We start from the raw sequence: 26,877 nt of genomic DNA, 5'->3' as shown, positions 1-26,877 counted from the left end.
TATATTTTTTATACATTTATTTATTATATTTAACATAAAGAAACAAAATGTCGCGCTTTGTAATATTCTAATTTAATATAATAAATATATAATGTATATATGGCTCATCACATAGTGTTTTCCTCTCTTATACTATATGGCTCATCAAATACATTATATGATAATCATAAGGGAAGAAGAGAAATTGTTCTGATACATATTGTAAAATATATAAAATTATATTTTAAAAATATTGTATATAAAATATAGTTCGTTTTTTTTAGATTTAATTTACAATTTTTTTATGATACTTATGGGCTTATTTACATTTTATATTTCTATTATAATATATATTTTTATATCAATCTTTTATGAAATGTATTAATTAAAACAATTATAAATACAATTTATTTATATTTTTATTGCACATGTAATAAAATTAAAATTATTGTAAAGTTAAGCCAATTATAAATATTTGTTTTAAAAACTTGAAATATTGGACGGAAATTATTTTCTTCATTTAGCACTTTAACATTAATGTGTTTAGGATTGGTTAAGACATACTGGTAGTTCTTGAGATGATACTTCTTCATATTCATAGTACTGTGCTGTTACATCTAATGATTTTTCTGGATTTCCTTTTCTAATCTCTGCAGGATTAGATTTGGACGTTAATGCAGATGTGTGCTCTGTATGTTTCTTCACTACTTCACAAATATCTGTGACACTAAATTTCATTAAATCTGATTTGATGCTTTCAACCGAAGCAATAACTCTGGTAGACTTTTCGCAATTTAAAGAATTATCAGCATCCAATATATTTTCATTGGCAGCTTTATTTGGGTTCTCACCAGGAAACATTCTATTAATTTCTGAAATTAGCTCCGATGTTGATCCTATTATCATAGAATCAGATGTATCTTGTGAAAGCATTTGATCCTTTCTTAGTAATTTGTTTAGAGCTGTATCACTTATATCGATAGAAGCAGCTGGACCATAATCTGGTCTCTTTGGTCTTTCCTCTGTAAATTTAAAAAGCAATAATGAGAATTTATATGGCTATAATAATTAAAATTATTGCTTGATATATATAACTATAATAATTGAGATTTTGCTAGAAAGTGGTTTCTTTTAAATTATAAAATTTGTCACTCTCTAATAAACAAAAAACTATAATACAATTTATATATCTTTTTGCATTGTAATTAAATAATAATTTATTTAAAAGAATTCATTAAAGATGTGAAAATATTCATAATCATCTCTATGCCATTTTTTTTAATATATTAAAAAATATATCATTATAAACCTTACGTTTTAATATATCGCATGCTACATAATCAGCTGCTCTAAATAATTCTGCTTTTATGAGAAGTTCTAGTAATATCCTTAATGTTGGTCTCTTTCTTCCCATAGTACTCCATTCGTCTAAAAATATTTCAGCTGCGTTTCGCTTGTTCCCAAATGCTGTTCGCTCGATTATGCTACATAATAAAAAAATAAATTATATTATTACAAAAGAATTTAATACTCAGCTTTTTCATAAAAACAGCTTCGAACAATGCAACGATATTTTTTAAATTAAATTTATTGAGAAAAATATTTTCTTGCTTGCCTGATATGATCGCTACTGAATTTAGGTACATTTTCTTGGTTAGGCACGATAGCCATTAGTTTCTTCCAAGAATCGGATATGCTTAATATATTGCTCAAAACGTACAATTCGCCTGGTTTTAACTTTCGTATTTCCATATCCAAACATCCCTCCGATGACATTTTTGACAGATATATAACCTCATCAGCTGCGCTGAAAGGCTGAAACGAAACTGACGATTTTAGCGCCGCCATTCGGAAATGGGTGAACTAAAATTAATCACGTGACAAAGACAAATCTTGAAGCAGACATGTTCGCGCAGAGAGAGAGGTTAATTTTATAACATCGAATTACTCCTAATAACATTTAACTTTCAATCTTTATTGTTGATGTAGAACATTTGTATGAAGTATCTATATTGAACATTGGATTTTTTATAAACGATCAGGTGAAGATTATATTTTATCTTTCATTAATATCTAGTCCTTGTTAATAATTGCATCTAAACACAACCTAATATAATCTAAAGAGCTATCTATTATTTTGCGATTACTCACTAATTTATTAAAAAACATAATTACAATAATAAAAAGATGCTAGACAAATGATGATGTTGAAGCCAAGATTAGATCTGCTTTTTTTAGCTGGATTGTTTTGCATTTTGAAGTGAAAATGTATTGTAAAAAATAGCTAAAGAAAGGAGATTTTTTTGTCAATATACAGGATCAGTAAACATAGGATTAGAAAAATCTAAATAATTAAAATATACTATTAAATAGATTATTAAACATTAATATGATATTAATAAATATAAAATGTGTTTCTAATTATTTACAAATTACTCGAATTTAATTAACATATATTAATTCACAGCTGGTTAAGCCAGTTCATTAATAAAAGTACAGCAATTTATAATTTTAACTTTCTTTTTTATTAATCTGCATGTTAAGAAAAAGATTGTTATTATTCCTTATTAGTCATGAAATAATGAAAGTTATATAATAAAACAGCTTATTGCCAATCGTTTCTGTTGCGCAGTGCGTGATCCTGTATATGGCAGTTGGCAGATACATCAGTGCAGTACGGCATCCTAGCTGCTTGAAAAATCAGTACTACTTTTATACAACTACTATGACTTCCTTGCTGGTTCCTCCGGTGTCGGTACGTGGTATGACAAGCTTGGATCGTGATGCATTTACAACAATTGTGAATGTACCAACATTAAAATTAAGTAACACTGTTGTCTCAAGAGCTGCGCTCATCTTGAAAAAATATTTGCTAAAAATATGTAATTTTAAACCAATTCAAAAGACAAGTGAAGGAGTTATTGTTTATCTAAATCCAAATATTATCACAAACTTTGAAGACATTACTGAGAATGACAGAAAATTGTTAGCAAATCAATATGAACATTTTGATATTATGAGTATTACAATGAAGTATGATAATTGGCGTCGCGATGAGACATTAAAATCAGTTCTACCAGAAAATATTCAAGTTCCTACGGCATACACATTAGTAGGACAAATTGTGCAGTTGAATTTACGTGATGTACATTTGCCATATAAAACTATTATTGGTCAAATATTTCTCGACAAGACACCAAATGTGCGAACAGTAGTAAATAAGACGAATACGATTGATACAACGTTTCGATATTTCGCTATGGAGATTCTGGCCGGTGAAAAGAATACAATAACAATTACAAAAGAACATGGCTGTACATATCAGTTCGATTTTGCACAAGTTTATTGGAATTCACGTTTGTCTACAGAACACACACGAATGATAACATTTATGGCGCAAGGTGATGTTCTGTACGATGTATTTGCAGGAGTAGGACCATTCGCTATTCCTGCCGCACGTAAAAAAATCCAAGTACTTGCTAATGACTTGAATCCTGAGTCTTACAAGTGGCTTCAAAGAAATGCTACTATTAATAAACTGAAAAATAATTTTAAAGCTTTTAACATGGATGGCAGAGAGTTTTTAAGAGACATTGTTAAAAATGATATTTTGTCCAGACGTGCTCAAGATTTGCCTGGTTCTGAACATATAATAATGAACCTACCCGCATCAGCCATTGAATTCTTGGACTTACTGCCTGATTGGTTTACGCAAGAAGAATTTCAAAAAATTTTTCTTAAACCACTTACATTCCATGTATATTGTTTTGTAAAAGCAGATAAAACAGATGATGTTTGCAGACTTGGCAGATTATTGGTTGAGGAAAAGCTTGGTTATACACTGTCTACTGATGAGATTGTTAATATACAGGACATTAGAGATGTTTCACCGAATAAAGAAATGGTTCGAGTATCATTTTTATTGAAAGAAAGTATGCTTAAAGACAAGGAGCCAGCAATGAAGAAATTTAAAATAGGGACTAACAATATATAACAGTTAATTTATAATTAATGATGTAACGCTCATGTTACAGAAAACAATGGGAAAGAATAAGGAAACTCAGAAAAACAAAAATGTTTTCAAAGTTGCAACAGTTCGCAGTATTAAGCTGAAAGCTAAAGCACAGAAGATTATTAATTCAAAGAAAGTAAGTGTGATGGATAATTACCAATTAAAATAAATAAAATTGATATATAAGTATTACAATCTACATACGATTTCTTAAAAACATTTAAAGCAAATAACAAATTGTTTGTTCAATGCTTTAATGCATTGGATTATCTAAACCTTTCTTATATGCAATAAAAAATGCAATAGTGAAATAAAAATTTATATATGAATTTTTATTTCATTCTACAAAAGTTTTAAAAGTCAAATGCATGCAAGACTTGAATATGTAAAATATAGTAATAAAATATTACTTAAAAAAACTTTACACAAAACAATTATTTGTTAAAATCAGATTGATTCAAAAGGAAATAAGATATCAAACAAGGATAAAACAGCCAACATGGATCGACTACTGCAAGAATTGCGTAAGGACGTACAAGTGCTTGATTCCAAAGCAAAACAAAGCAAAGCTATTGAAAAGAAAACAATTAAGAATACAAAACCACTGATGTCCAAAGTGACGCCAGCACAAATGATTGCAACAGTTTTAAAGATGAAGCAAATACAACTTTGACAAAAAATGAAAAATATAGACGAATTCAATTAATTATGTATTCAATCCTCTGTTTTCAACTACATGTATATTAAAAAACCTTATATAATATAAAATGACATATTAATATTATCCAACCTTATTTTGTTATATAATTTTTATAATAAATATTTTATGAAAAAATTATATCACTTATTCGATTTCCTTTGTCTGACCTGCTTTGATTTCACTGCTATACTAATATCTATAATTTATTCTTCGGATGTCTTGTAAAAAATGCATAAATGCACATTTAGATAAGATAAAGTAAAAAACATAAATCATAATTGTCATAGTAAAGAGGAACTGTGTATAGATTGCATATTATTTATTGTTAGTATAAAAAGAAAAGACATGAGTTATATATATTCCTGACTATTATATTTTCTTATCCTAGTAAAAAACAGAAGAATATGTCGCAACGGATATATCGTCCATGTACAGCGTGTTTAATAACTGTGGGAGATGAAATTTTACGTGGACAAATAGTTGATACTAATACATCATACCTGGCAAAAAACTTGACTGCTGCAGGAATAAGACTACAAAAAGTCACAGTGGTCCCTGATGTTGTGCGTATCATCTTTGTAAATACACTATAAAAATTATTAACAAATACAATGTGTATATATAAGAATATTTTTACTCTTTGTCAATATCAAGATATTAAAAAATATTTATTTTTTTGTTTAGTTATCATATAATTTGATAAATATAATATTTTTAATTTTTAAATCAGTAATAATGCTATCAATATGTAACAATTTTTAGGTGGATGATATTGCTGAAGAAATAAATAGTGCCTCAAAACAGTATTCTGTTGTATTTACATCTGGTGGTGTTGGGCCTACTCATGATGATGTAACTTACAAAGCTGTAGCAAAGGCTTTTGAATTAAGACTCGAATTTCATCAGGAATTGTTTGACCTATATAGACAATTGATTCCTGGGCAAAAAGAAGTGAAACGACTTGCTATTGTTCCTAGTTCTTGTGAAATTATCAAAATCAATTCTACGGGTGTGTATTTTTTATTTAAAATTTATTTTTATTTATTTTATTTTAATGTTTATTTATATTTTGTATGTATAAGATATTTTATTTTATCTAGATTTCTTGTGTATAAAATTTGTGCAAAGAAATGTACAAAAGAAATTTTTATCATCAAAATATTATACAATGTTAATATATGATACTTATTATGTTAAAAATTTCAGAAATTTTCGCGGTAATAAGCGTAAGAAACGTTTATCTACTACCTGGTTCACCAAAATACTTTGAACCTGCTGCAGATGTAATAATTTCTCGACTGAGAGGATGCACGCCACTACACTATGAACATATAGATATTGAGTTGGATGAACTATCAATAGTAAATATTTTAGATAAACAGTCAAAACGTTGGAATGGAAAAGTGAAAATTGGCAGTTATCCGCAATCAGAGCCGCAAACTTTTACAAGAATTATTTTGGAGGGATCTAAGGAAGCAATTGCGGAAGCAAGAGAGGAATTTTTATACTACCTGCCGATACAAAAGATTATGGATCTAAAACACGGGTTTGGTCGTTTTCAAATGAATGCTATTCTGGAAGATAGTAAAAATGAAATGCACGTTAAATGCGCATTAGATATATTAAATGAATGCTATAATAGGTACGCATGTAAACATATAATGAGAAACTATATATTATAGATACTTTTAACCAATACATGTTTTTTTATGTCTTATTTATTAGGATATGTATATGTTTTATATATAATTGTTTTATATTAATGTTTCAGATATAATTCAGATGAAGTATTCATTAGTTTTAATGGTGGTAAAGATTGTACAGTAGTCTTGCATTTAGCTGCTACCATCGCCAAGTCACGTAATATTTCATCCTTATTATGTTTATACGTAACCAGTGATTCCTTTCCAGAGGTAAGAACATTAATGATTAAATATAATTAGAATACTTATATATATATATATATATATATATATATATATATTTATTATATATTATATATATATATATATATATATATATATATATATCAAATTGAAATTATATATGCATATAGGTGGAAACGTTTGTGGAGTCGGCTTCTCAGTATTATGGTTTGGAAATAATACGAAAGCAACGGCCGATACGATCCGCGTTGTCCGCGTTATTGGAGGAAAGATGTAATTTGAAAGCAAGTCTCATGGGGGTAAGGAAAGGTGATCCGGGTTCTGAAAATCTACAGCCATTTGCGCCCACCGATTCAGACTGGCCACAATTGATACGCGTTAATCCTATCTTGCATTGGTCTTACAATCAAGTATGGTCATTCTTATTGAAGCACAACATTCCTTATTGTTCACTCTATGATCAAGGATACACGAGTATCGGCAACAAAAGTACAACGACGCGAAATCCGTTGTTAAAAGATCCTAACAACCCCTCGTTTTATTTACCAGCATATACTTTGCACGATAAATCTGCCGAAAGAGAAGGCAGAATACAATAAAGCGTAAATTTAATAGAATTTAAAAAAATGGATGATTATATACGCGTACATACATACATCATATGCGTATTCAATTGGTTAATATCAGTTATTATTGTTAATTATTTTATTATTAATTATTACTATTAATTATTAATATTAAATTCTTTCTCATAAATTAATTTTTATTCCTACAGTCGTATTAATTGTGCTACGGGCAACATTATTCTGCAAATAGACATAAAATTTTATAATTTGATGATTTGGATATTATCCATGCTTTTATGTAATTTTTAAAAATAAATTATTTTGAATATTTGAATATTTTTTTCCTCGAGAAACCACAATAACATTCTATTCCATTGCGCAATTGAAAGCCATAATAAGAAAATCCTACTATAGACAGTTCAATAGTTAATATAACTAACGTAATATAGACAGTTCAATAGTTAACTAACGTAATATAAAAGCTTGCTGATATCAGCAAGTTGGGGATGATCTTGAACTAATCTTCTATTCGAAGCCATTTAAGCTAGGTGGATTAAGGTTTCGCGGATTTGAATCACCGCAAAGCGTATAAAAAGTCCAGGATATGATGAAGTAAAGTAAGGTGAGGGGCTGGCAAACCGTGACATGCATACCAACGGAAGCGTTCATTGGGAGGCAAGAATTTTGCCAGCAGGACCACCACGATTGCTAGGATGGAACGTCCCTGCCGAAGAATTGGTCCACATACCGGAACATTGGCTAGTCTATCCTGAGCCCAACCCCTCCCTTCACTATCTGTTGGCTATTTTATATATACTCTTCACTTTTGTGGCACTACTCGGAAATGGACTTGTTATATGGATATTCTGTTCGTAAGTTTTGCACATACACGCATATATTATAATTAAATATTTAGTAAGAAATCTATTGTTAAAAATATATTCTTAAAGGAGAATCATATCGACATCTCTTTTACATATATAGAGCCAAATCGCTGAGAACTCCTTCGAATTTATTCGTGGTGAACCTGGCGTTTTGCGATTTCATCATGATGCTCAAAGCACCGATATTTATATATAATTCTTTCAACACCGGATTTGCTACGGGTCATTTGGGATGTCAGATCTTTGCTTGCATGGGAGCGCTCAGTGGAATTGGAGCCGGTATGACGAATGCTGCTATTGCATATGATAGATACAGGTATCGCATAAAGTCTTTTAAAATAAATAAAATTTAATAATATATTAATTTTTAATATATATAATATAAATAAATCATATTTTGCACATGTGTATTGAATTTATACTAATTAACATATATATGTGATTCATATTTAAATTATTTTTAAATATAAATAAATATAAACAAATATAATTTAAATTATAAATAATGTATCAGTATGACTTAATTAGTAAATTCAATACGCATATGCAAAATATAATATTTATATTACACATGACATGTATATACTGAACATTAATATATACATATATTTGAAAATTAGATTTAAATATAAATAAAATTTTAGCACCATAGCTCGACCACTCGATGGAAAGTTGTCACGCGGTCAAGTGATGCTGCTTATCGTACTCATCTGGACATACACGATTCCTTGGGCATTGATGCCATTGATGCACGTCTGGGGTCGTTTTGTGCCTGAAGGCTTTCTGACGAGTTGCACCTTCGATTATTTGACAGACACACCAGAGATACGATACTTTGTGGCCACAATATTCACTTTTTCCTATTGTATACCAATGTCTTTCATTATATATTATTATAGTCAAATTGTCAGCCACGTTGTCAATCATGAGAAAGCTCTTCGTGAGCAAGCGAAGAAGATGAATGTTGAAAGTTTGAGAAGCAATGCAAATACGAATGCTCAAAGCGCGGAAATACGTATAGCCAAGGTATCATATAATTTTTAGAGAAATAATTTTTTTATAAAAATCAGAAAAAATGTGAAATTAAAACATTTACTTTTTTAACTTTTTAAACTTTAATGCTAAGTCATTTTACCTGAAAATTTTGTCTGTACAGACCCTAGCAAACTTTATTTACAATGAGTTAAAATATGCACACAAATTTATCTTATATTAAATTTCAAAAACAATTTTAGAGAATTATCTCTGTAAAATTAACGGAATTTTAAAAGTTTTGATATAATTAGAATTTTTTCTTTACTCAAAAAGTTGCCGATGCATTTTATAAAAAAAATTCTGGCGATTAAGATTCTAACTTGTTATATTGGATTATCACGCTCTCACATTACGTATTTTAATCGTGCGAACAGTTTCATGTATTTATCAAAACACATTTACTAAAACACACATTTAAAAAAAAACTTATGCATATTGCGTTTTTTTTCTAGGCTGCGATTACGATCTGCTTCCTTTTCGTCCTTTCATGGACTCCATATGGTACTCTGGCGATGATCGGTGCTTTCGGAAATAAAGCATTATTAACTCCAGGTGTTACGATGATACCGGCGTGCACATGTAAATTCGTGGCTTGCTTGGATCCATATGTGTATGCTATAAGTCATCCAAGATATAGGTAAGTAAATTTAATATAACTACTAACAACAGATCAGGAGCTTTAATATGTTTCTTTTAAACATTATGTTATTCTACTAATTAGACTAGAACTGCAAAAACGATTACCTTGGTTGGAACTGCAAGAGAAGCCAGTTGCAGACACGCAGAGCACCACAACTGAAATGGTAAACGCGTCTTCGTCCTCCTAAATCTCAGCAACTGAATAACTTTTAATATTATTAGAAAAAATTAGTGGTCAGAGTTATAATCATCGCGAAATTTATATCTTTTATGAAAGCAGCATCATTATGTTGATTAAATTATGTTGATGAAAAATAAAAAAAAATAATTTTAGTATTATTAAAAAAAATAATTTCAAGTTTTCGGATGATGCAAATTTGATAAGCGCAATATTTCCAACTAGTAGCTCTTGCAACTAGTTCATCTTATGTACAGATGATTTATTGTTAAAACAGTGTGATACTTATCGCTATAATCAAAAACAATATTGGTTATATATGTAGCGAAACAATGTGCAATAAATTGTACTCCTGGCATATGTCTTACGAATACAATACATTTCATCCTGCCTACACCATTCGGTTGAACAAATGCTTAATATCGCTTGAACACAGATAAATCTACCTTTAATTAGACTTGTTTAAACAATCTTCATTTTATTGTGCATCAAATTTTAAGCATTTTTAAATTTTCTATTCGAACCTATCTGTTTATTTTTATAATATTGAAACGAAGGATAAATGAAGGATATTTATTTCTAACAACCACTCGATTCTATGTTAATTTCATCATATAACTGATATAAAAAGATAATTGCAAAAGTTTCGTAGAACAAGTATGCGGATGACCTCTCGAATATCCATTATTCATTACAGTCATTATAAGTGGATCATTGAAGGGAAATATGATGAAGAAACATAACTGTGTAAGGAACAAAAACTAGCAAGTCACAACTTTATTCATTATTTTATACTTTTTATTAGCTTTAAAATTAATAGGCCTTGCAAGACCGAAAAAATAAAAATTTACGCGATTGATCGAATGGCTTGCGCTTAAAATATATCGACGATATTATATTATTGTGAATTCATTGCAGCTGCGTTACAGACAGCGTGAAAAATGGAAGAGAGAGAAAACGAAGTAAAAAATAAATAATCTGTATAAATCCGAAGAAACTCGGTGGGGTTCTTCAAACTGGCCAGAATCACAATCATCTGTTTGTCATAAATAAACAGTCAGTTTAAATTCCTCGAGTAAGCAAGTCGACAACTCGCCAGTGTCATAAACTTAATTTAAACACGAAGACAACAACATTTTCGTGCGTATTTTTCGTAGCGATTACATAAAAGAGCATCGTCCAGTCGTATTTTCTCGTAACGCACACGTTCTACGAGATGTCATCCTTTGTACTATTTTCACTGCTCTAAACGGTGCTGTTTTCTGCCGCTAATGTAAAATTACAATGATAAATAATAAACCATCCTCTTTTTTTTCTAGCTCACTTTTACACAGTCTCTAGGAACTTCTTAAATTCGACTACGTTAGCTGGCAGAAGACATCGATTTCATTTATTTAAAAACTCTATAAGCGGCATAAGGTATCCGACTCTGAATAACAGGTACGCAAACGATGTACGGAATGCTCGTGGAAGGGTAAGAGCGAAATCACTTGCTTGGCACAATCGTTCGCTTCAAGAGACTGATTCATTTATCATACTCTTTTTAAAGGTTTCGGTTTTTCTTATATCCTTCCTCTTCAATAGTGATCAAACATCTCCGATTTTTTCGAGAACAAGTTTTTTCTTTTTCTCGAGAAATATATTACACGAATTCTCTTAATACAGGTTTTGAAATTTGATATAGTTTATATATATTTGTTTTATAATATATACGAGATATTAAAAAGTTAGACGTGTGTAATTCATTCCGTATATCACTGTAGCTTATTAAAAGCTAGCCTTATGGAAATTGAAAGCTCTAAATTGAACATTATTAAGATTACGTATATAGCCTACATTGTGTTCCATTCCGTATTCTATTCGTTTTAAAAATATTTGTACGGGAAACATGGAGATATTGTACGCTATTACGTTTGGCAAATAAGTCATACTAAAACAATTCGACAAAATTATCGTAAAAATAAAAAAACGAAAAAGTATGTACATATATATTTATCCCAATTTTGTCTCCTCTTTTTAATTCGTCTCTAAAAAAATATGATTATTATAATAATCAGAAATCTTTTTATATTACATTACACGAGGGCTTAGAAAAATAACGTAATCCATTACCCTTCAAAAAATCCATAAAAAAACCTATCGCAAATATTATATAAACATGACGGATATAAGCGTATCGAGGAATGGAACGTCGTTATGTACCACACAATTTATGATTGCTTGAAGAGCTTTGGAAAAATTATTTCCCTCAATATTTTTTCCCCATTCATCTGCTCTTCGCACTCTTCTCAATCTATTCGTTCGCTTTACAATCGCTTTTTAAAAACTACAAGAAGAGGCGGAGGCAATGACTTTGAAACCAATCATCATCCGGAATATGAGCGGAAGCGATTTTTACGAATGTAAGTAGAAAATACTCGAGGCGCGCGATTTTTTTTATACAGAACATTGGCGCAATAACAACGAGCCGCGCGGGCAATAATAATATACGCTTGTATCATATATATCACCCTTCTCTTACACTCCTACGACTACTAATAACAATTAATACTACAAGTGTCTTGTTGCAGATATGTATCCACCGATAAACATCTAAAATTAGACTAGAGTGTAAATTGCATTCATCGTTCGCGATTGTTGCGAAAGAACCTTTGCGCGGGATGCATCTCGATCGGGTAAAACGATCGATCACAAGTGCGAGAATTTTTTCGGCGTGAGAGTGACAATTACACTCGCATATATAATAACACGAGATGAGATTTCGAAATCTTTCGAATCACCATCTCGACAGCCAGCTACGTTAAGACGAACAACAACTCGCTTGTTCGTTCAGGTAAGACTACGATGCGAAATCTACTAGATTGCTCTGTATTTCCGTTTCCGCTCGTCTGATAAGTCGCACAATCGCTACTGCATCTTTGGATACGAAACACTTACTATTCTAAAATGATCGCATGAATATGCTTTATAAGATTTAGATGATGATTTTGATTTAGGCTTACGAGATACACATTGATGTTAAAAATCGCAAATTAATCGTGCGCACCTAAACGTATAAGAATTTTTCATTACGATGTTGAAAAAATAATGATGCAGTCCAGTCGCGCGCTCTAAATTCTTTTTCCTTTATAGAATTTAATGTGAATTCAAGTAAGCCGATTAAATTCGCTTTGAAGCGTCAATTAGATCGCTTCAAAGAGATGACCTTATTCGATATGAAAACGATCCAACTATCCTTTCCTCAATCCGAAACTACGTTAGAATAAAAAAAAATACGTAGATCAGAATTAGGATCCATTTATCTCGCAAGTTAAAAATTTAAATTCGTCAGGGTCACTCTTTATCATGTAAAACACATTAACAATCCTTGAGTGTAAATTATTTCGCGATTCTTTACGTTTTGCTTTTCGCAAAATTTCAGACTCGATTGCATCTTTATCATGATTAATTAACTATTTTTCTTCATAATGAAGGATCCAGGATCAAAACGCCGAGCGTTAATTTTAGCAAGGCTATTGTCGTATTACATAGTTAATTGATAAAAATGACCAGGGTGCAATCGATGTTAAGAATAACATACCTGTCAAATAAAAATGATTACTCGGCCTCGGGAGCAAGTACACTGACTGCGATCGTCGGATGATGATGATGATGACGACGACGATGAGACTATGTGCAGAGTCTCTAATAGCGTGAGAAGCGGGAGAAGCAGCTACGAGAAACGGTATTCCTGAGGAAGACAATTCGCATCGGAGCTCTTGTAAGTTCCGTGTCCACTCGACTTGTTGGCTCTTCTCTTTTCCTCCGTCGTCTTCCTCGTTTTATGGGGACGTAATATCAGTGTGGTGGCTGAACTCTCCTTCGAATCTTCTTGCACGCGTGTCTTCACTTTCCGCGGCTGCTCGTCCGATTCTTTATTCGGTTTTTCCGCTACCGCCTCGCTGCGAACGTGTTTCTCCTCTGCAATATATGGTACATATGAAGGAACGACTGATTGAGGAGAGCTCATCATTCGAATTGTAACAATCGTACAAAAAATTGTAACATCCTAGTCTTCCGACCTATTCTACTTTCATCCCTTTTTCTTCGTATACTTATTAAATCTTTATAAAAATCTTTAAGAATTGCGGTAAAATCATAAGGTGAAATTAGCTACATATATGTGTTTTTTATATAACCCAAATTTTCAAGAAATTATTTACTTTTTGTTTAAAAAAATGATAGGAATTTGAATACTTTGGCCATTTTCACATATATCCACCTCTTAAAAAATTAGAGAACTCTCGTCTATACGAACCTTCCACGACGTCACCGAATAGAATCTTCGGCGTCCTCGCGACTGCAGTTTTCCCCTCACCCTCGCCACTCGTGTACTCCCTCCTCTCGGCGTTGTTATTCGTACGGAATATCGATTCGAGGACCTGTCGCGAGAGTAACGGCGATGCTGGACGTTTTTTCGACGAGCGTGTGTTAGCCAAGGAATCGCACGTATCCGTCTCGTTGTCGCACATGCTCGCCGTGGACACGCTGTCCGTGATCAGCTTCTCGGTATCCGAGTCGCCGGTATTGCTGTAGTAATTATTGCCGCTGTCGGATTTTTTTAGGATCGATTTCGACACCCGGTGACGATCCATGAACAGTGTGCCAACGCTATCTATGGAATCCGCCGACAGCGAGAGCTTGCTCTCGGCGCTCGCTCCTGAAACGGATCTCATTATGTCAGTATTTTGATTTTGCGACGTGATAATAATAATCGGATAAAGAAAATTAGAGGCTGACAAACCAGCAACTCAGAATGATTGCAAAGTACTCGAATCGTCTCAGTTTCTTTCATTCTATTCATTATTATTTGACTCTGAAGATCATAAGTCTACTGCATTTTCATTCATTCATATATGCGAACTTCGCGAATATCATATTTTTTATATAGTTTTATTCAGCATTATTAAAAATGATATTGCTTTCTATAAATAAGCTTTTTATCTACTTTAAATAAGCACTCTAAATTAGAATGGCAATAAAATTAAAATAAAATATTTTTATATATAAATAAAAAAATTATTATATGTATGTTAGATATTAAAAAAAAAGATCTTTACTAATCAAGTATAAATTTGATTGATGACTAGAATTTGTAATTTAATCGACTTCAGTTCCTTTCAATTTCTCGACACGAGTTTCTTTGCAGGAAAGAAGAAAACTATAACTAGCCATCAAAGAGAGACGTCTAATTAAGTGAAGATCAAATATTTACCCATGTTGTGCTTCGACCCGCCGAGGGATCCAAACAAGTGATAATTGATGATGCGGGTGGCTGACGCCAGATTTGTCGGCACGAACGTAGAGGGTTTGCCACCGCGCAGTCCTCCGTAATGATTGTTATTGTCCTCCGTGGCGGCATCCTCCTTCAGAATACCACGCGCTACCACGCCTTCCTGATCGCTGACGAATTGCGCCCGTGGCTTTACGCTCTGCAATCAAGTACGTTTGACGATTACACTTGGACTTTACACTATTGCGGCTTGTAACAATGTACGAATAGCGGAAACGAGGCGTTATGCTCTCACTCGTATTCTCCCTGCCGCATAGCTTCAGCCGTAAAACGGAAAATTCTTGCGTTATACAGATAAAGGGTTAAAATATTGCACGATTACAAGCAATAAATTTGCGATATATATGATCCAAAATGATCGTCATATAAATAATAAATTCATAGACATTTAAGGTGGTGAAAGGATACGCACATTGATGTGCAATGCATTTTTGAAGACATTGAAAGGGCAGAAAGCTTGAAGTTAAGTTGGAATTATTAGATATCGATCAATAGAAAAAATTGACAGATATATCTATAGCTCATTTAAACCGTATAAAAAATGACAAAATATTATATTGTATTATTAATGCAAATTATAAAAATTATATGAATGTCTGCAAGATGCTAATCTATATATGTACATTCTAGCTTTGAAAAAGATATGTTATGTTCATATATAGTTTTTTATAATTTAATTTATAATTACAGTAGCGTGATCTAATATATTACATCTAATGTATAACAATTACTTATTCACACGGAGCAAATGAAATTTTGTCACGCGATTATACAGAAATTATTATATATGCAGAGTTTCTCACAAAAAGTTTGCCACATTTATATTTCATTGCAATTTAATTATACGATTACGAATACGCGACATTATAGTGACAAGAAAGGCTTTAAATAACTAATTAATTTTCAGTTATTCGCCCGCGAATATTTATATAAAAGGAATTTTTAATATTTATATACAGAAACAGCGTGTATTGTGAAATATTCGTATACTTCTCATATCGCAATAGCATTCATTCATTGAATGTTATATGATATATATACAAAAACTATGTATTACTATAGCCACCAAGTTAACCTTGATCATATTTATACGCGTAAGTTTTGTTTACATCGTCTAGAGTTTATTTTCAAGTTCAAGGTAGATGCGACATAGCACACGAACAGTTAAGTACTTATGGGATATAATGCATACAACTAGTGCTGTAAAAGTCGTGCATTAAAATGTATAGAAATGTCGTAATTCTTATAAATGCTTTACGATAAAAAATTACAACTTTTTAATCAATCTTTTTAGCCAAAAAAAGATACGTAATTAATGGATTCAAGATGAAATAGATATGTAACAAAAATTCTATTTATTATATAATTCTATGTTAAAATCATTTTATTAAAAGAGGTAACTTCTTCTTGTTTTCTTTCCTCTTTTTCGTGCTTTCTTTTTTTCTTTTCCTGATCCCGATATTTTTTGGGAGGCTATTCGCGTATAATATAATAACAATATATCAATTTAGTCATGCTATTCTGGAGAAAATGAGGTGCCTAGGAAAAATATATATAAATGTGCTATATGGAATAAAGAGGATAATAGAGGGTACATTGATGTGAAAAGTTTTACCGAATGAATATACATGCATGTGTATTGTTAATGAATGTGATTTAATGATATATAAATTGCGTCGCGACTGCTTGAGAATTAACCAACTCAGATTTTGCTTTCTCTTTATATCATGATCTTGTAATATAAATAAGAAAAGAGGACTTTTAGATATAACTGGCGTTTGTGACTGCAAGTCATGCAAATGAAATAGTAATATGATCACGTTAATTAGTGAGTCGACGATAAAATGCATCCCTTATAATGCGTATCCAATCAATCTGAATAAGATTTGTAAATAGAAATTCGCGTAGGAGATGACTTACCCTGACTAACTTTCACTTCAAATTCGTGTCAATTTTGTTTTATAATTTAGACTGCGGAAATTAATAAGATTAAGACATAAGATTAAAAGACCGTATTATTCCTTCAAAATTAAATATATGATTGTTTAGAAACTTTAAACAAGCATTATTCTGTATATGTATATATCATTGCATTAATAATAAAGATTATCGCGATCTATAAAAATATGCGTCCAAAATATAAGTATTATTAACGATTAAGATTATAAAAATGTTTAAATGTGTCACTGTGTTAAATTAAAATTTTACATTTAAATATGCAGCTTGATAAAAAAATAATTGTCATAACAAATCGTTGAAATCACGCAAATTCTGTAGCGTAAGTCGAGAATTCCTTGTTAATTTCATTCTCTTTATTTCTTATAAAGAAATTATGAGACTGAATTCTCGATCCATACATACAATTTACCCGGTAAAAAGCGCAGTATAAAATAATAAAACAAAATTTTTCGAATTTGATGCCAATTTTTTGTAAAAAAAAATATTCTTCGAAAACATCTTCGATTCTTAGTTTAACATTTCGATAATAAATTCCAAAGATAAAAAATTCAAGGAAGAAAAGAAAATTTCATTGCATTCTCTCGGACCTCGAAGATATGATTCAAAACTCCGAAGCCGACCTAATTAAGTTCATCATCAGTTCTCGTTGTGCGAACAAAAATCGACTGACAGGTTTCGACAAAGATGTCTCATTTCTCTACGCTTTTTATCGGGCACAGTGCACATGCCATTGGCCCTGAAACGGTAGTTCCGTGACGCAAGGTGAACGATACCCGCTATCTGTCGCCAGCCAAGCGCGCGAACACGCTGTCATGCTGCGAACGAGCTTACTTCCGTTTCCGAGCGCCAACGTGCGATATCGCGCGTTTCCCCTCTGACGAGCATCGGAGCGTTCAGAAAAGTACGATAGCCTGTGGCAATCGCTCAACTGCGCTCCGCTTGTAGTCTCGGTGGTTTTTGCGGCTGAAAAAAGCAGCGAGGTGCGGCGCATGAGTGCGTGCGGTCGTGCGTGATATGGGGTGTAATCTGTGTGACTAGCACCGTCTCTTTAAAGGTGTGACACAAAGTGTCACTACGAGATTACGTCTCTCTGCTTAATGTGCACATAACAATTACACATTACGCATTCAAGTTTCACTCGTAAAGCTATCACGAATGATTTATCGCGTAAGTTTCGTTAGTAAATCTTCCAACATTCGTATGTGGTAGACAATTCAATATTCTGAAGTCACATGGTACGCATTAATCAGAAGAGCGTGCTTCTTTGACTTGCTCTATTTTTAAAGAGAAGGCACGGATCCTATCGCGAGCTTGCAGAAATTTTAAAATTTAAAAAAAAGAATTAATACAATCATAAAAAAAAATTTAATATTTTTCAATTCTCTCCCTTTCTCTATTTCTTATTAAATATATTAAAAGATTTTCCTAAGATCGAGATTATGTTACATTGTAAAAAAATACATTATTTACAAATTGTAAACTGTGTAATATACATAGAACGAGAAATTTCAAATAAAAAGTGTAGTATATTTTATATATAAAGCAAGTTTTTGACATCGCAGCGATATGAATATTGTAGTTTGAGAATCATAAAATATTTCTCACACTTCGTTATTTATAACTAGAGAACGTTGCTTCTAAAATAATTCTGATAATAAAAAATTTATTTATTTTTATGCACTACATTAAAATTATATGTAAGAGAGAGAAAACGAGAAAACATTTGCTTCCATCTAGTTATAATAAGTAACTATTGTAAGAGAAAGCACATACAGATCCATTTGCTAATATGATAATAGTGCACTTAATTCTATAAAAATTTCTCTTTGTATTAATTCTTTTTTATATTAATTATTTTCCTTTAACTAAAAATTTCTGCATTATACTGTTAATCGAAAGTATTCAATGTTAAGTATAATAGTGTTGATTGAAATGATTATGAAAATGTGGAATAAATGTAACAGCGCAATATCTCTTGCAATGAAAATATCTTGATATTCTCGATGTTATAAAATTAAAATAACGCGATTATGAAAAATCCAATATTACAATAAAAAAAAATAAAATGTATTTACTTTATCATTGAAAGAGATTACAGTGTCGCATTTATTCTGCTGTTGAATCATCGAAAATCGAAAAGATTGAAAGTGACTGATAAATGCCAGTTCGGGATTACACACTCGTATTTCCCTAATCTCTTTACCGGTTTATTTGTTCGCACTCCGCTGTGTTTATTTAATTTTTGTTCGCTGACGAACATCGATAATCGCACACGGCACAAAGTAAATAGAGATTCGAGACTCTCGGACAGCACATGATAAAATAAGTAAGCTTAAAGGGGCAGCTCACCTGTTGGATCCTTATTTTCCTGTGCTTGGGTATTATGTCGTTCAGGTTGACCTTGCTGGCCTCGTTAGAAGACCGTAATTCCTTCAGGGATTCGACACTGGGCGACACGTCGGTGATGATGTTCCGGCCGACCTCGCCGGAAATAGATTTTTTCACACGACCAGTTCCGCACTTTTCCGTTACCTCCAGAGGATTCACGTAAAGATTGCTGTCCGCTTCTTCGGTCAGATCGCCCTGCGGAAGCGAAGGGATTGTCCCGCGACCGAGATTTCAGACTCTATAGAGCGTAACTTCGTCGTGAAAGTGACAAATGTCCTCGCGTGCACAGGCGACTAGAATCTATATTAGTCTAGTAATTGCAGACTACATACTAAATTACTGAAGCGAGCGAGTGAGCGAGCGAGCAGGGGGAGGATTATATCATCGTTTTCAAATGTTAATGATTTCTTGACGAATTTAGGGAATATTTTTTGCGTATAACAACGATGATTGAATAAACAACCATTATATTAAAAGGAGCACATTTTTAATTTTTATCGTTAAATACATCATTGCGTACACACAATAAAGTTTCACGAGAATTACCTACAATTCTATTTGAAATTAAAATTGAAAGTCCATTTAATTTATTCAATTATGTTGACCTGAATATTTATTATTGTTATTTATTGATTTATACGTCAAAATATAATAATATATTTTCACGTGTAAAATATTATACATACAATATTATCACTTCTGTCAAAGATATTTTGAAAATCAATGGGTCGTACTTTAAATTAATTAAATAAGAAATTATTATACGGGAAATTGACAATGGTGATATTCTTTCGAATGCAATAACGATAAAAAAATTAGGTGCATTTAATATAGTTTAGAAGTAAAAAAGTTGGCTTTAATTTTCAATACTTCAAACGTCATTTGTCCTGTACACATGTAAATATAAATCTATAAATATTTATAAAGAGTAAATCAATTTTGAATTCGCCGAATAATTCATTAACATGTGATGCGTTAAAGGTGGGATAGCTTACATCAGTGCTTCCTCATCACGTCTCATCGTAGCATACATAGAAATATTATAAGATACTTATATGGCAGATTCAAATGATAAAGAAAAAATGATAAGATAGAATCAGAAAAAGATCATAGAGAGATACGCGCGATGTAACTGTTTAAAGTGTAACTTTGAAAGAATAGTTTTCGTGTCGCTGTGTAGAAAAAAGATACTCACAAGCACAATATCTCGTATAACAAAGAACGCTGTTTGGAAGCTCTGGTTTACATATACGACGCACGTATTATGCATGTCATGTTTCTATACGGATCTACGGTTTCGTGTTGCATTGTCCCGTGTCGAAAAAGTTTGATCTCGCATATATTTTACCCGCGCGACTCGCGTACCTGCGAATGTGACGGATGCGTCTGACAGCTCGCGTAAGTGTCGGAACTGTCAACGCTCCCCTGCTCGTTGTACGTCTTCGCGTAGCTTCCCTGCTCGTTGTACATCCTCACGAAGCTCAACATCATCTCCGGCGGCTGGACCGGCGAGATCTTCGATTCCGCGAGCGACGAACCTAATTGTTCCCCGCCGCCGCTTTCGGTGCCGCCGCCGGCACTTCCGCTTCCGCCGCCGCCACCACTGCCGCCGCCGCCTCCGCTAGCGATACTGAACCTGAGGGACCTCATTTCCTGACACACTGGATTACGAAAGTCGCTGGTAGCGAGGGGCATTAGGTTCTCCGCGTCCATGAAGTCTTTGTACTCCTAAAAACACGAGGCGGATGAAAAGTCTCGATTATACGATCAGGGGGCTAAAGGGGTGCTAAAAGCGGCGCGCTTAAATTAGTCTAAGTTCTAGGATACGTTGATGCAAAGGTTGGCGCAGCTTCCTCGACTCTGTTCTCGAATTAGAGCTTTCTCCTTAAATTCACGACCTCGTGAGAGTCCCGAGAGATTTCATTGTTATCGGAAAATAGAAATATCTAAAAGATGTCTAAAAAGACATTTAGTCGTCCCGTGTCTCTAGAACTTTTGTTATACTTATATATCATTGGATTAATTAACGTTTATGGGAAATCAATTAAATTTTCCTTCTCCGTCTCCAAGTTATATATAGATAGAATTATAACGAGACATGCATACATGATAGGAAGCAAGGGATCATTGATCCGGAAGTATCAAGAACTAAGAGTCGATTCACTGGAAAATGCGCTCGTCTCATCAGCAACGTTCGCGAAGCGATAGTTTGACAATAAGAAATAAAGAAGCTACAGAAGAACGTGCTTTCTCTACATAAGTAAAATAGTTTCTAGTGACTGACGCCTGAGACAACTATCTACTATACTCGCCTGAATTATACGTCCGGATATGTGCGATATTGATATGTCGCATACATCTGCTTAATCTACATCTACTTAAGAGAAGAAAAAAAAATCATTTAATCGCGATTTCGTTTCTGAAGCACTTTTCTGTGTTGCTAAAATATCGAATACAGGAAACAGATGCGCGATCTTTCTACAGTCTCTTTGTTAATACATCTACATGCTGCTCGTTGCCACTCTAAGCATGCTTCAAAATGGTGAATGATATAGGAGACGTATATAGATAAGTTGTATTTAAGAAATGCATCAACGTTCCATTGCACGACAATACATATGTGCGTACTATAAAACGTTATATGTATTGTGTATATTGCGTGTATACGTGTGTAAAAAAAAAAGACGTACATGTGACAATCAAAAAAAAGTTAAGTTTACCTTGTCACCTTTGATCTTGTTTCTCGTCCCTCGTACGTGCTATCATATACCATAAAGAGTACTATACACGCGCGAAGCGCACATATTTTTCGATATTACGCGAAGGAGAGTACAATATTATTGTTAAGAATATTTAGTTTAGCTTTAAATAATTAAATAAAAATATTAATCTATATAAAAAAAATTTAAGTTTGTGAAAATTCACAAAATTTCTTCAACTTTAACAGATATTAAATTCATAATTTTTTAAAAATATATAAAATTGTTGTAAGTAAATGTTGATAAAATAAGGTAAATTACAATACAAAAGTATCGTATATTTCATTATCTAAAAAAATAGAAAAAGAATCATTATTAATTATTTTATAGAAAAAAATTGTAAAAATTATATCATATTATGATCATATTTTTTTACTTCAACAATTAGTTTCATATAAATCTGTTCGATTCGTTAATTGTAATTTAATATTTTTGGATATTTATTTAATCGTAAGATGAGAAATGTAAATACTTTTTAATTCTGTACTTCAGGAATTTTATATACGTAATGATATCGCAGATTATTTTACTATTTAATTAATGTGATACAAGTTATCTCTCCATAGAGAAATTATTTCGTTTGCATCTTATAGAAATACATATTTATATATTTAGTCATAAAAACACTGAAAGTACTGAAATTTACGATGTTTTGTATATGCACAATTTAAGATCTCAAATAATATATTATTAATTTAAAAAAAATCTTGATTATAATGCCAAAACGGATGTTAGAATTTTTGTTACGGAATTAATGTTAAAAAAAAAAATTAAATTAAAATACTGTGCGCTTCGCGAATATCTTTTATTTTGATGGAAATCGAGCGTTGCCTTTTACTCGGCTTGCTCAATCAACAAATATTTCATAAATTAATTATTATTCGAGTACGATTTGATATTCACGCAGTCATATCATTATAAGCACAATTGGCAACGAAATAACATTTCTCGATTTTTCGAGAGTTTTATGGAATATTATTTTATAGCAATATTAAGTATAATTACGTCAATTGAAAAAAATTAATATGTGCGCTAGATTTTTCATGTCATCGCTGTGGGACGAGATTTCTTCAAATTTTGCTCATAATGAATAGCTGTTGAAATGGTTTGTAAATATTCATTTAATATAGAATATAAAAATATATTTTTATTTTTATTTTCCTTTAAATAATTAGATTTGTTGAAACAAATTATACAAAATTTGATACGTTGTAAAAGAAATTTTATATAATTAAATTTGTAAAAAAAAAAAAAAAAACTACTCTCTTCGTAATGCAATATGATTAGTACTATGCATGATAAAATTTTAGAAAATTTTCCAACAATTTTTTCTGAATTTTTGAATAAATAATAAACAATTTTATGCAAAGATTGTAAGATAAATTTATGCAAAAAGATATTTATGAAATATGTATATTACAATTTCATAACTTCATTTAATTTAATATTAAAAAAGAAGGAGCTTCTATATTAAACTTACTTAAATAACATGACATTTTTTAATTCTATAATTGCGTACTACGAAAAATGATGTGACGAGAGAGCGTGCGTTGTAAAAATCTCGTCCTGTGAATTAATTTGATCGCGTGATAAGTATACAATCGTGCTGCGTGAGATAATGAAGTGAATGAAATTCGGGACAATTATACGTACATTTTATACCAGTGATTTAGTGAAACTAGAAATTCGAAAAGAGGCGAGTATAATATCTTTATATACACATAATCTCTCTATTGAGATACTCTGTTCGAATAAATACATCTTATGCTTGTCTACAAAGAATGACTTTGAATAATTTCCTGCCTTCTCACAAATAAACTTATTCAATGGAAGAGTTAATTATAATGAAAAAGTAGAATCAAATAAAACTTTGGCAAACCATTTTTGAAGAGAGTCCTCTTTCTTAAATAATTATATTTAAATAAGCATTATGAGATATTTAAAAACATAAAAAAACATAAAATGTTTATTATCTGTTGCGTAAATTATTCGTAATTATTTACTTAATTGTAAAAATAAATAATGTACCTACTGATAAGAAAAATCGATTAAATATTTCATATCTATTCTCCGTTCAAAATATCAAGTCGAAGAAACATATATAAAAAATCAGTAACAGGTTGCACGGTTTTTCAGCAATTAATCTGACAACGATTCGATAATGAGTCGTAAGTCGAGCAGTGATCTTCGCGCGATTTTCTTGAAGGAAAAAACGAAGACGAAGGTCCTGGCAATTCCTAATCAGAGTAAAGGGAACGGACTCGAGTGGCAAACCTCGCGTGCGGCAGCTCGTTAACTTTAAACTTGAAGGCAGGAAATTATCCTCACGTCGTACATGAGGTATATACGCGCGCGTTTTATCGATTCTAAAGTATATTTGGCTCTCTAGTTGGAGGGTATCAAGGGAAATGGTGGTGTCGAGAAGGCATATCGCGCATATCGGCGCGTGGCGTGACCGCCCCGACAGGCGATAACACCACGTGTGCCTTGACCTACAAAATGTCGTGTGTTAGGCACGCAAGTTTTGGTAGGTGACGAGCTGCGGTTGCGTCTAAAGCTTTTGAGAATGAACGAGGGGTGTTGAATATATATCAATGAAAAAAAAGAGTAGTGCTTGCTCCGTTTAGGAGAGGTGGCAGGGAAGGCAATGCATACACCCAGTGGACTATGTAAAGAGTGTGCATATCGGTGAGCGTATAGACCTGGATTTGCGCAGAATGATAGATATGTCCTCGATTTCTCGGGAAAAGCAAAGAGAGAAAGAGAGAGAGAAAGAGAGAATATTAAGGCAAAAAAAAAGAAAAAATTCACATGCCCGCGCAAAGCCGGACGGGCGAAATGTTTGTGCCCGGATGAAGAGTACGAAATATGCAGAGCGAGAAAAAAATATACACATATATGTATATATATATATATATATATATATATATATATATATACAAATATATATATGTATATATATATATCGCGCTCTCACGTTTAAATATAAAATAGAGTTTTTTTCGTGATCACGCGCGGCTAATTAAATATTCTCAAATACTATAGACTCGTTCGACAGCCCATTGGTGTATGTAGTGCCGCCTGAGAAAAAACATTAGTGATCGTAAATACCTTCGTAGTACAAAAGCAACACTCGAATTCGCTAGGTAATTCATCAATTTTCTCGATTTTTCTGCTGTCTTTTTTCTCTTCATCCTATAAAAGGTCACACACACAATTTCTTGTTTTACTTCTCGTGAGAATACACACGACCCTCGGTTCGGAAGCGATCGAAGCGTTTTTTTTCTTACTCTCTAATGTATCCTTCTTCCTCTCTTTCTCTCACTATGTTCCCCCGATTGTGATAATATTGCCGAAAAAACGGTTCGACCGCTTCGCAAGCGAGAAGAAACGTCAGACTTAATGTGAGCGCAAAAATATGAGGCAATAATCACGTGGAGCCAGAGAGAGAGAGAAAGAGACAGACAGGGTTTTCGCGTGTTTACGCGAAATTGAGAATAAAATTTATCACAGCATGTCGACGATCACAAAACGGAAGATATTGTACCGAATTTCTCGTACGAATTGTTAATGACAAATTTCTGTTAAATTTATCATTTATTTTTAACTGTTCTTTATCGAAAACATAACGAGAAATAATGTTATTGATTGTAATTTTTTAAAATCCGATAAAAGACATTTCTAGTTAAATTTATACGAAACTAAAATTACTCGGACGTAATTAAAAAATATATAGGAATTTAACAAATTTTTTAGAAACGTTAAATGCTAAAAAATCTTTTTAATTTCAAAGAGAAACGAATTTCAAACTCATCGACAAATTTATCATTAATAATCGATCCGGTAGAGAAACAAACAACACCGAAGTGTACAAACACGGTGCTAAAGAGGTGTCGGAGTGTAAAAAATCCAAAAAACTTCAATAAAACGTGTCAATCGGTGAAATGTGAAATTTCGCGTGGACGGACGTCACAATTATTCTTTTTTTATTATGTTACTTACGCGAATGGCACATTTCATAAGCGTACTTTCCGAAATCGAGCCGCATTCAAGTCTGCTGTCCTGTCTATGTCGGCGCGTTGCGAGCGCGATCAAACTTTGAAAAAATATTTCTAACGGTAGAACATTCGATTTCTTTTATTGTAATATGCTGTCACCATGTTGTGGTATATATAATTGTATTTAAGAAAAAATCACACAGCGTTCCAGTGTGAGCTTGACTTTAGAGGATTGTTCTGGTTGGGTCAGCTGGATATTATGCCTATATCGCAAGTGTTACAGTATTTATCTTCGAACATCAATTGAGACTAATTAAGGTCTCTCTTTAAGTAAAAGTAACTTTATTTCGTATGTTTTTTCTTTCTTTTTTCTGTTATAATTCCATATAATTGCATATATTTTAATCCGAATAGCTGTATGCAAAGATGCTATAGAAGTAGGAAATTGTTTCTTATCCATTAACAGATTGTGAAATTGATTTGTCTATTATATAGATTATGTAACCACATATATTATTATATATATATGCAAAGATAGTTTATTAATATTTTACGAAATTAT

General features: G+C 32.1%; 5 protein-coding genes across 8 annotated transcripts in view; 3 read left to right on the top strand and 2 right to left on the bottom strand.

The window, feature by feature from the left end:
- On the bottom strand, positions 1–1,823 carry tub (interleukin 1 receptor associated kinase 4 tube). The gene is made up of 3 exons (XM_029321499.2): positions 1,595–1,823; positions 1,294–1,463; positions 1–1,001 (listed from the first exon to the last, which is right to left on the bottom strand). The coding sequence occupies exons 1-3, from the start codon at positions 1,753–1,755 to the stop codon at positions 523–525; spliced, it is 810 nt and encodes a 269-aa protein (XP_029177332.1). The 5' UTR covers positions 1,756–1,823; the 3' UTR covers positions 1–522.
- A 19-nt stretch (positions 1,824–1,842) lies between these two features.
- LOC114945336 (tRNA (guanine(37)-N(1))-methyltransferase) lies at positions 1,843–4,829 on the top strand. 2 transcript variants are annotated; one of them, XM_085482237.1, is made up of 4 exons: positions 1,843–1,903; positions 2,612–3,883; positions 4,014–4,127; positions 4,443–4,829. In XM_085482237.1, exons 2-4 carry the CDS (start codon positions 2,627–2,629, stop codon positions 4,662–4,664), a joined length of 1,593 nt encoding a protein of 530 aa, XP_085338363.1. In that variant the 5' UTR covers positions 1,843–1,903; positions 2,612–2,626; the 3' UTR covers positions 4,665–4,829. The 2 variants fall into 2 exon arrangements, with proteins under 2 accessions (XP_085338363.1, XP_085338364.1); XM_085482238.1 differs by lacking the exons at positions 1,843–1,903; positions 4,443–4,829 and adding an exon at positions 1,961–2,021 and having other exon boundaries at positions 2,612–4,081.
- LOC114945331 (bifunctional FAD diphosphatase/FAD synthase) lies at positions 1,957–7,477 on the top strand. Of its 2 annotated transcripts, none has more exons than XM_029321492.2 (6): positions 1,957–2,021; positions 5,080–5,254; positions 5,454–5,700; positions 5,898–6,333; positions 6,463–6,604; positions 6,748–7,477. In XM_029321492.2, exons 2-6 carry the CDS (start codon positions 5,096–5,098, stop codon positions 7,174–7,176), a joined length of 1,413 nt encoding a protein of 470 aa, XP_029177325.2. In that variant the 5' UTR covers positions 1,957–2,021; positions 5,080–5,095; the 3' UTR covers positions 7,177–7,477. The 2 variants fall into 2 exon arrangements, with proteins under 2 accessions (XP_029177325.2, XP_029177326.2); XM_029321493.2 differs by lacking the exon at positions 1,957–2,021 and adding an exon at positions 2,670–2,734.
- A 70-nt stretch (positions 7,478–7,547) lies between these two features.
- Uvop (ultraviolet-sensitive opsin) lies at positions 7,548–10,239 on the top strand. Of its 2 annotated transcripts, none has more exons than XM_029321496.2 (5): positions 7,548–8,015; positions 8,128–8,343; positions 8,672–9,053; positions 9,515–9,699; positions 9,784–10,239. In XM_029321496.2, the coding sequence occupies exons 1-5, from the start codon at positions 7,789–7,791 to the stop codon at positions 9,887–9,889; spliced, it is 1,116 nt and encodes a 371-aa protein (XP_029177329.1). In that variant the 5' UTR covers positions 7,548–7,788; the 3' UTR covers positions 9,890–10,239. The 2 variants fall into 2 exon arrangements, with proteins under 2 accessions (XP_029177329.1, XP_029177330.1); XM_029321497.2 differs by having other exon boundaries at positions 7,923–8,015; positions 8,094–8,343.
- A 416-nt stretch (positions 10,240–10,655) lies between these two features.
- Shab (Shaker cognate b) overlaps positions 10,656–26,877 on the bottom strand; it is a 43,981-nt gene continuing 27,759 nt past the window's right edge. The window contains 6 exon segments of the mRNA XM_029321488.2: positions 10,656–13,839; positions 14,177–14,578; positions 15,134–15,350; positions 19,520–19,753; positions 20,924–21,286; positions 25,429–25,512. Coding sequence (XP_029177321.1) covers positions 13,592–13,839; positions 14,177–14,578; positions 15,134–15,350; positions 19,520–19,753; positions 20,924–21,286; positions 25,429–25,512 — 1,548 coding nt within the window. The 3' untranslated portion in view covers positions 10,656–13,591.

The sequence above is a fragment of the Nylanderia fulva genome, unplaced genomic scaffold (genome assembly GCF_048542155.1).
Source record: "Nylanderia fulva isolate GAGA-0341 unplaced genomic scaffold, ASM4854215v1 Scaffold2, whole genome shotgun sequence".
In the NCBI taxonomy this organism is placed as follows: Eukaryota; Metazoa; Arthropoda; class Insecta; order Hymenoptera; family Formicidae; genus Nylanderia; species Nylanderia fulva.
This window is presented reverse-complemented; position numbering and strand designations above follow the sequence as displayed.